Genomic DNA, 11125 nt, shown 5'->3' with positions numbered 1-11125 from the left:
CTGCTTCCATTTAACTGGATTTAAAAAAAAAAAAACTTTAATGTATGCATAGCTATGTGTAGGAACGTTTAGGAGGATAAGGACAAAATATGAAACTAAACCGTAAAATTGCTTTGCTCTCCAGATAGTTATGTAATCGCGGCAGGAAAACCTGCTCATAAATAACTTGGGCTCAGTGATAACACCGTCTTCCCTTCTGTTAGTCAGTGTTTTTGGGGTACGTTCAACAACGCACGTATAGTAAAACAGTCACAGAAGCTTTTTTTTTTTTTTTTTTGACCAGCTGAATATTCTGTGAGATGTTAGGCAATAAGCGGTGCTTGATAAAGGCTGTTGCCATTGTTATATGCACAGCCATCTTATTTGTCAATGTTTGTTATGAATTTGAAAATGTGCTTTTGAGGAATTACGTTTCAGCGACTGGAAGCCGATCCAGTATCAGCCATACAATAGATACAGTGATGCCAAAGACTTATGTCGCTGAACCAAATGATGATGCAGGCAGCGACGACGTCAGAAAGTACGGCCTTTGTAAATCTCTCTTTAGCCTCGATAGTCCCGCGCCTGAAGAGAAGATTAAATATATTTATTCGGAAAAGATACATCCCAATGAAACGGTTGGAAATCTATTACAAAGAAAGGAAGGTACAAAAAGTCTTTATCCAAAGATCAACGGCGTTTTAAGGAAAATTCGACAGTTGAAATATTCAGAGCCGGAAAATCTGTTTGGTGAGGACTACCAGCCTCTGGCTGAACTGTTACCCCGCGTTGCTGAATACGGTTCATCCTCCGAGAATGAACTAGAGTCGAAGGAAAGACAAAATCATTCCAGAGACGAACCTAAGCACAAAACCGACCAAGGGACAACATATGTTAAACAGAGAACCTCTTCCAGAATCGTCGAAGGGATTCTTCCTTTTGTTCCTTGCTCCATCAGAGACTATGAGGACAAACGACACGTCTTCACTTGCTTCCAAAAACGGCTCGACGTCAAAGGCTCTCTCTCCATTCACTTTTTGGGGGACTCCAAGATACGACATCTTCTACACCAGTTCTTGGAAGAAACCGACGACGTGTTTCATTTCGTTACTGTGGCAAAGGTGAGGCTAAATTAGATTTAATCTGAATAAAATTTCAATTCTATCAGCCGAGAATTATTTGCTTACGGTGTTATGAACCTTTTGAACAAAGTTCAAGTAAAGAATATACAAAATAGTTATTTACCAACCATATGTTACGGACAGTATTTCCTGAAGTCAAAAAAAGGGTTTCGTTTACCCTGCTTGTTAATTTCTTTAATTTATACGCGTTCGTATTACATGAAATTAATCTTGAGTCCCAGATGGCGCATACAACTGATATATTGCACAAATTTGAGGTGAATTTGGTGTTACCGGCTGAAGAAATATTAAACCGTCGTTTCAGTTTTGCTGGTAAGGATGGAATTCACTTCAGAAGGATATCCAAGATAGGCTGTATTTAATTATGTGTTGTGATTATAGGAACCATTTTCCTAAATCATGAATTTTATTTTCTTAAATCATGCATTTTATTTTCTTAAATCATGCATATTGCTGTAAAACAAGTTATCGTAGCAGTGTCCGAGTCTGTACCCAGTCCGTGTAGTTGTTGAGAGAGAGAGAGAGAGAGAGAGAGAGAGAGAGAGAGAGAGAGTTGTATGGTCGCAGCCAATCACCTGCGTTCAACGTCAACCCACTCCCTATGCAACGTAACCCGAGGCGACTTTTGTTTAACAAAAGGTTTACCTCGTATCTTACTGTTTTTTTAGAGATTTTAGGCGATGAACAGTACAGGTGTTGTCTAAACATGCCTATATAGGATATTTGACAGTATGTTTAATATAAATAGAAGCATCCATATTAATATCTAAGTTATGCAAAATCATCCGGAACTTTACCTTCAAACAGTGCAACTTAATCAGGACAACTTAGTACACTAGGTGTGACTTCACTGCAGTTATTAGCTAAGTACTCTAAGTGATCTTAAGGAAAGCACAGAAATTGATCAGAATCTGGGTGACTTAAATATATGTAATGGAAAATAGGATTAGATTATATCAGGCAAATGAAGATAGATTTTAAGTCACTCTGAGATTACGTTTCGCATCTTTGTTAGAATGCGACAGTAGTGTTAAGATGGCGTCTAATTTATAAGTGTTAACAGCATCCTTCAGATCAGCTTCAGAGAGAGATTTTGCCAGAGCACGTCTTTCACCTTGAGATGAATAACTTCATGTCTTCTGAGGTGATGACCTGACATTCAGGTCGACGATTTCCACTGGTATTAATGACCAGATAATTAATAATAAGTGGCTTCCACTTCCAAAGGACCAGAAAGTCACTTACTTTATTTTTAATTTTCTGTAAAAGAAAACTATTGACATGGCCTTGTCTGTCCGTCACACTTTTTCTGTCCAGTCTCAGATCTTAAAAACTACTGAGGCGAGAAAGCTGCAAATCGGTATGTTGATCATCCAGTCATCAAGCGTATCAAAATTGCATCCCTCTAGCCTTAGCCTCAGTAATTTTTATTTTATTTCAGGTTAAAGTTAGCCCGGATCGTGCGTCTGGCACCGCTATAGGTGTCAACAACACATGCCACCACCGGGCCGTGGCTGAAAGTTTCATGGACCGCGGCTGAGATCTTCATGGGCCGTGGCTGAGAGTTTCATACAGCATTATACGCTATACAGAAAACTCGATTGCTCCAAAGAAACTTCGACGCATTTTTTACTTGTTTCTCTAGAGCCATCCACTGTTAAGGGAACAGGTTTTCATATATAATGTAAACATGAAGGGAACAGGACCCAGAAAGGAATAGGAAAGGTATAGAAGCTAAGAATTTCTTTCTTTCTCAAGGCACTCAAGAATAAATGTCAAGGAAACCTTTTTACCATAGAAAGGAATAGCTAAGGTATCGAAGCTAAGAACCTCTTTCTTTCCCAAGGCACTCAAGAACAAATGTCAAGGAAAACTTTTTTACTAAATAACTCGTGTAAGGTCTCGTTGCTTCTCCAGCATTTTGAACACATGTAATTCTTTATTTTCCAGAATGTAACTCGTCTGTGGAGTGAAGCTAAAGTTGACTTGATGACGGGTGACAAGTGGTCGGATGTTGAAGTATTTACTCCAGGCTTGCCAGGTCTGCAAATAACACTTAAGCAAGTATATTGGTTCCTTTTTACCTAGAAACTAAGTCTTAAGTCAATTTTAATAGAACGTTGAATGGTTGAGTGAAATTGTAGTACATGACTAATTATCATTATTCCATCAGTAGAAATTTAAAAAAAAAATGTTTTTTATGTGCTTCTCTGAACTGACCTGAGGCCATTTTGAAGCACCGCTTAGTAATATTACGGTAAGTCCTGATTTTGCTTTATTAGAATGCCGATATGTTACTCTGCCTTGCTGCTCTGACCTATGGACGTATTGCTTTTGGGATGACTCAGATCACTTGATGATATTTGAGTTCCAAGGTTCTCCAGAAGGACTTAAAAGTATATACTAGTCCGCTGGTATAGTGGTTAGTGTCTTGTTGACGCGCCACTCAGATGTCGCGGGTTCGCGTCTCCCCCAGGCCGATGAAAAATCACTGGCTATGTATCATGATCAGTTACGCTGCAGTATGGAGTCTGCTGCGGTGGGAAGTTGAAACCAACATTCTTTGGAAGCTCGAATTTCAAGTCAATGGTCCCTGTGTGCTTGCTCCATGTGAATAGGTTTCGTCTATTGAAATAATAATCATAATAATAATATCTTTCATTTGAAATACAAAGTAGATTTATACCTGCTGTTTTTATTTAGAGGGAAGGCTGTAAAATCAGGGAAAACTAGGAAGTAAAGGGTAGTCCCAATTGTATGCAAGTCCGTTGTCACTTAAAATCTTTGGAAAAGTCATCAGAAATACTCCTCTTTTGTGACATTCACAGAAAGCAAGTTTTATTCAGATATTAAAATGGTTTTGGGAATTAACATAAATTACAAAAATTCCCCTTTACATTTAAGACTAACTTTTTACATAGCAATGATAAGGCTAGATATATGTCTGAGGGAATTATTATCAGTATAACTAAGCTTTGGCTTTTAGCTCACAAGCGGAATAATTTCTCTCTCTCTCTCTCTCTCTCTCTCTCTCTCTCTCTCTCTCTCTCTCTCTCTCTCTTCCTAATAACTTTGATTACCACTTTTCAATGAAGCAGATATTTGGCATTTCACCCTAAATTAAAAATTTTATAAGATGGCGAAAACGCAAAGGGATTGTTACTAATAACATCAACACAGTATTATATTTTAATCATTTATGGAAACAATCATTAGAACCAGAATTCTTTAATATGTCGAGTAATGTATATTGCTTCTTCCACCTTGTATTCATTTCCTTTATTGGTTGTGAATTCCATAAGTGAAACAAAATAACGTTTCTTTTATCATGTTACAGTTTTCGTAGGTTTAAGGATTCGCCGGATCTGCGAAGAGACCTTCCCGAAATTCAGCAGCTGAAGAAGTGGGCCAATTTGGAGGAAACGCCGCCGGACCTTTTGATCCTTGGTATGACAAATCAACTTGGCTTTTCACTTGAGGATTTCTGTAGCAGCCTTTTCAATCTTAAACGATAGGTGAATAGTACTGACACTTTTGAGTTATATATTAATCGCATGAACTTTTTAAAAGGCACAAAAGCCGGTTGGTCCTCACTTCTAAATCTCCATATCTAAATCTATACAATGCTTCCTGTTTTCATGTAGGAGAAGCATCACATTATTTAGCTCTCCGTATTAATAATAATATGGGGTGTGTTAAAAAAATATCCGACCTTTAATCATAAAAAAATACTGGTATTCAGATACAACAATCTTACGCTAATCTCCTTCAAAGTAGTCCCCTTGGGCTACCACACACTTCTCCCAACTGTTTTGCCACTGTTAAAAGCTTCGCTGGAACACCTCTTTTGAGATAACGTGCAGCTGGTCCGTCGCATTCTGCATGATGTCTTCTCTGAACTGAAGTCTGGTCTCTTTCAGGGGCATTTTCAGCTTGGGGAGCCATGTCGGGAGAGTAGGGAACCTGATTAAGCAGAGGTATGTTGTGTTTGGCCAGGGAACTCTGCATTAAATGTGAAGAATGGGCGGGTGCGTTATCGCGATGGACCTGCCAATTGTCCGCTGCCCGCAGAGAGAGAGAGAGCGAGAAAAACGAAACATTTATACACATTCTGGAGTAATTTATCGAGTCAAATAAGACGTGCAGATCCCTTAGAGTTTTTTAATGAAAAGGGCCCAGAAGAAGACATCATGAAGACTGCTACGACCAGCTGCGCACCATCTCAAAAGAGGCGTTCCAGCGCTGCTTCCAACAGTGGCAGAACCGTTGGGAGAAGTACCTGGCAGCCCAAAGGAACTACTCTGAAGGAGATTAGTGTAAGATTGTTGTATCTGAATACGAGTATTTTTTTTATGATTAAAGGTCGGATATTTTTTAACACACCTGGTATACATTTCTATCGAATAACTGGCATGTTGGACAAAATTTTCTATTTTCATTTTTATGAAAAATATCACGATTTTCATAGTGCTTGCTAAAATCTCTTAGCTTTACTCTGATCGGAAGAACTTTTATTGTAACTGTTGAGCTGATTAGAACTACCGTCATATACTGCAGAGGTAGTTACAATGACCACTGCAAGCAGTAAATTGTGCGAGCTGGCACTGATAGAACTACCAATCTTGTCAACCCGTACTTTGAACTTAGCAATGCAAAAAAAGTATGTGTATTCAATTTATTTCACGTTGATTACGAAAGATACCAGGATATAAAAGAGATCATTTTTATACATACATAGGGAAAATAATATTAGCTGTGAGTTCACAAACTTATCGACATGTATGACATTGGAATAAGAAGATTAACACTACTTGGCAACCGTACGACATTTTACATTGCATCTGAGATTTTAGACGATACAAAAAGAATCATGTTGAGTCACATCTGTGCATGGCTGTACACGCTGGAAGACCTGGATCAGCCAATATACCATTAGATTTCGGTAGACATTTTCATAGTGGTCTAGATTTTAGACTGAAAAACCTTTGTCATTTAATGACGTTTCCATTTTAGACATATCCACTCATCACATGTTAAACTATTCAAACGTATTTTTCAGATTATACTGCCTGGGCCCTTACCTTGAATAACTATTACGGATTTCTTCCACCGAAATACAGACATACCATTGACGTTTTGGCCATTTTGTTGGAACTGCACTCAAAAGTTGTTCCCCTCTTGGATAAGGTAAGAATATGCAAACATTTTACTTTTCTGAGGAATTCAACGATTTTTAAGAAAAATTCTTGCTTCTCTAAATATTCAATAAAGTATATTTCTTGTTTCTCCGTACATTTATTAATTATAGTTCCCCTCTTGGATAAGGTAAGAATATGCAAACATTTTACTTTTCTGAGGAATTCAACGATTTTTAAGAAAAATTCTTGCTTCTCTAAATATTCAATAAAGTATATTTCTTGTTTCTCCGTACATTTATTAATTATAGTTCCCCTCTTGGATAAGGTAAGAAGATGAAAACATTTTATTTTTCTGAGGAATTCAACGATTTTTAAGAAAAATTCTTGCTTCTCTAAATATTCAATAAAGTATATTTCTTGTTTCTCCGTACATTTATTAATTATAGTTCCCCTCTTGGATAAGGTAAGAAGATGCAAACATTTTATTTTTCTGAGGAATTCAACGATTTTTAAGAAAAATTCTTGCTTCTCTAAATATTCAATAAAGTATATTTCTTGTTTCTCCGTACATTTATTAATTATAGTTCCTCTTGGATAAGGTAAGAAGATGCAAACATTTTATTTTTCTGAGGAATTCAACGATTTTTAGAAAAATTCTTGCTTCTCTAAATATTCAATAAAGTATATTTCTTGTTTCTCCGTACATTTATTAATTATAGTTCCCCTCTTGGATAAGGTAAGAAGATGAAAACATTTTATTTTTCTGAGGAATTCAACGATTTTTAGAAAAATTCTTGCTTCTCTAAATATTCAATAAAGTATATTTCTTGTTTCTCCGTACATTTATTAATTATAGTTCCCCTCTTGGATAAGGTAAGAAGATGAAAACATTTTATTTTTCTGAGGAATTCAACGATTTTTTAGAAAAATTCTTGCTTCTCTAAATATTCAATAAAGTATATTTCTTGTTTCTCCGTACATTTATTAATTATAGTTCCCCTCTTGGATAAGGTAAGAAGATGCAAACATTTTATTTTTCTGAGGAATTCAACGATTTTTAGAAAAATTCTTGCTTTCTAAATATTCAATGTATATTTCTTGTTTCTCCGTACATTTATTAATTATAGTTCCCCTCTTGGATAAGGTAAGAAGATGCAAACATTTTATTTTTCTGAGGATTTCAACGATTTTTAAGAACAATTTTTGCTTCTCTAAATATTCAATAGAGTATAGTTCTTGTTTCTCGGTACATTTATTAATTGTAGTTCCCTTCTCGGATAAGGTAAAAAGTGTGAAGACGATTTTGAGGTTTTTAACTTTTTTCTAGTTCTTGTTTCTCTGTACATTTATTCATTGTAGTTATGTATATGAATTTTCTGTCAGATATTACAGAAATAACCCATTTTTGTATCATTTAGCAGAACTGATAAAAAAATTAAATTTCTTTATTTTTGGTTTTGATATGGATACAAGGATTTAAACTTTTTATTCTTCTTAATATTCAAATTATTTATAATAATTTCCTCTTCTAGTTCATTTCCGTTCCAAAATCAACATTGTCTTCATAATCCTCATTCTTTCAGATATCCAAGAGGACGAGGGTGCTGGTGTTGTCACAAAGTCGAATGAGAATAAATGCGAAGAATATCTTCATCGACAATCGCGGCGCACTGGCAGATTTCAATCTGGATTGGAGTGAAAGCACATTCTTGTACATTCTGAAGCACTATCACGACCTGGGCTTCAAGTCGTTGTTGGAATCTCGCCTGGCTAAAGCCCAGGAACTATTGAGGATCTCAGAAGACTATTTTCGAGAGCACGTTTGGAAGTCCCTTTCTGCTCAGTCAAAAGCATCTGCTCTTTGGAATACTTTCCAAGGCACAAAAAAGGCCGAAAACGAATCTTCATTGAGTTCAGAGTTGTCGTATTCAGCACAATCGAAAACTGGGTCTCCTGTGTCTGTTGCAGATATTTTTTCAACAAGATACCATCAGGTAACCGGGAAAAGTTGAAGAAAGCCTCAGAGACTACAACATTTCGTGATTATCTAATCCCTGCAACAGAGGGTTCGGGATTGTGGTTTTGGGACGCCCTAATCCCCTTGAACTTGGCTGAAATTCAGGAATGTCAGGAAATGTTCGAGAGAGGATTAACTGACCAGCCTCTCTACCAGAGTACTGCTCTCTGGTGTCTTGATTCGACCCATGCAGGTAACGTCACCTACCATGATCTAATTACAATGATGCTTAACCTCTTATGCAATACTGTTTTAGAAACAGGTGAAGATTATTGTTGTTCGTGAATTGTTTTTTGTTTACGTTTTATTTATCGTCTGTACAGAATATCTTTTCATCTCTTAATATTGGTTAGAGTCACGTATTTTAAAATTAGATCATTATTCATGTTAGGGTAATGTACGATAAAAAAAACCATGAGTGATGTTTGTAAGGATAAAGTTATTGCGAGAAAATCAAGTAAAGTAAAAGGAAGAAATGACAGATTTGTCAATGTTTTAAACTTATTATCCTTTCATAATAATAAAATGTTTGTTTTGCGTGAAGTTTATGGTGTGAGGAAATCATTTATTGTTTTCCATGACAGATCTTTCTTCATGTGGCAAATATGCAATGGTTTCCAGGAGGAACATGAAAGCTGCAACTGTTTTTATCTACTGTCAAGAGAAATCGTGACAATTGCATCATTCGGCTCAATTGTCCCCGATTTTATTCACTCTCTGGCTATTATTCCGATTAAAATGACATCAAGATATAAAAAAAAAAAGACCCCAACTCAGCTGTTCATTCTTTTGCATTCGCTGGTCTTCTGCCTGCGAATTTCAGTTACATTTTCCTGCCCCTTACTTCCAGCCTTTGGAATTCTAGCCCAGTGTTCGTCGTCGTTTATTTCCATGATAATCCATTCCCAAAAGAAGAACTTGTTTTTTTTCAGTTCCAAGCAAAAATAAGTTTATTTTTCCTGTTATACCATCTCCTCTGCAACACGCTGAAATAGCTACTGAAAAAGTAACATTCTTCACATTTGTACCCTTTTGACACGCCCTCTGTCAGCAGAACACTGACATAAACCTACAGACCATCAAAACACTACGATCTGTACCGACTTTCCAGACCAAGAGAAGCTTTTCTTTATAGATTCTGTATTCTTCTGTATTTATAAATGACAACCCATGCATCACTCATGTGCAGTCCCCATTATTTCATACCAAAATCGCTCTTGACTTATCGTTTGGTCATTTGCCTTTCCTGCGTCAAGAACCCTGTGATATAAAATCTGCGATTCCTTTCAGACTCATAGAACACTTTTTGCCCTGGCATATTCAAAGTTTTTCGAAGTTTTGTCCCTGTAATTGACTAAAGTCTTCCCTCAACACCAAGTAAAGCCCCTCTTTAACCTTTAGCCTGAGTGGATCACTTGACCTTTTCACCTTCTCTTGTTAACTATTATCCATTTCAGAGACCGCGAGTTATCGTTTTTCTCAAATATCTTTCAAACTAATTATTTGGTCGAAATGGTACTTTGACATAGTGTACAAGACACCTCCCTCTAAAGACTAATTACTTAATCGAACGTCCGCTATCCTCCAGAGACAGGAAAAGGGGGCGGAGATGGGGAGGCCAGGAAAGTGGGTTGAGGGAGGAAAAAAAAAAGTATACCTTAGTTTAGCCAGACCACTGAGCTGATTAACAGCTCTCCTAGGGCTGTCCCGAAGGATTAGACTTATTTTACGTGGCTAAGAACCAATGGTTACCTAGCAACGGGACCTACAGCTTATTGTGGAATCCGAACCACATTATAGCGAGAAATTAATTTCTATCACCAGAAATAAATTCCTCTAATTCTTCATTGGCTGGCCGGAGACTCGAACTCTGTCCTAGGAGAGTGCTAGCCGACAACTCTACCGACTCATCCAACGAGGAACTGGGTTGGGATGAGGAGGGGAAGGGAGAGGGAGGGAAGGGATGGGGAGAAAGGACGTTCGAATGCATAGTTTGGCGATGCTTGGCAATACCATGTAAGTCAAAAGCAAACGCCTTAACCAAAACCATTTGACAATGCACTATATTACCAATTAGCGGGAGGTGTCTTGTACACTGTCAAAGTACCGTTTCGATCAAATAATTAATTTGAAAGATATTTGAGAAAAACGATAACTCGCGGTCCCTGAAATGGAACAGCATTAAGCCCTTTCTTCAGTTCGCCCTTGTTATAGTCTCGACCTCATCATTTTATCCTGTTGTTTGACACTACTTGTAAGAGAAACTGGTCTGCATGTTGGTGAACTAGTGTGATATTTGGCTGACTACTGGACTGAGGTAATTTTTCCCAAGGGGGCGTGGCCTTGGACCATTTCAAGATCGGTGTTGTCTTGACCAGGGGAAAAAGTAAGTTATAATTCTTGAATTGTAAAAACCTTTTTTTTATATTACAGATCACAGGGCGTTTTAAAAGTCATGCTTTCAGACTCAGATGTACTGGATGTGGCAAAATTTTGCTCAATGTGTTTCCCAAGTACATTTGATATCACAAATGTATCGTGACTTGTTTGTTCATTATGTTTTGAAGCATGTGGTGTCGGTCTTATAAATAATCCAATAATCTTTCTGATTATTTTTTTCCAGATTTATTGTACTTGTGCGTGGGTGTGATATATTGTAGACGTAAAGTATCCAAGAAATCATTTTTAATTTTATCGTTTCCTTTCCACATCTTGCCAGTAAATGATTGTGCACCGACTTGGATGTTTTTATACACGAGGTTAAATTTACAATTTTTGGAAATTTATGAACTCAGGAGGTTAAGGTTTTAGGAGGTTATGAATCTCTTTGAAGTCGATATATTATAATT

General features: G+C 37.0%; 1 protein-coding gene across 1 annotated transcript; it reads left to right on the top strand.

The window, feature by feature from the left end:
- The first annotated feature begins 461 nt into the window (after positions 1 to 461).
- Positions 462 to 8754, top strand: LOC136853291 (uncharacterized). Its single transcript, XM_067128653.1, is given in 6 exon segments — positions 462 to 1100; positions 3072 to 3181; positions 4459 to 4568; positions 6181 to 6308; positions 7843 to 8196; positions 8199 to 8754. Coding segments are annotated over 6 exon segments (1704 nt in total). The 3' UTR covers positions 8562 to 8754.
- Positions 8755 to 11125: the final 2371 nt, after the last annotated feature.

This window comes from Macrobrachium rosenbergii, chromosome 27 (genome assembly GCF_040412425.1).
Source record: "Macrobrachium rosenbergii isolate ZJJX-2024 chromosome 27, ASM4041242v1, whole genome shotgun sequence".
Classification (NCBI taxonomy): Eukaryota; Metazoa; Arthropoda; class Malacostraca; order Decapoda; family Palaemonidae; genus Macrobrachium; species Macrobrachium rosenbergii.
This window is presented reverse-complemented; position numbering and strand designations above follow the sequence as displayed.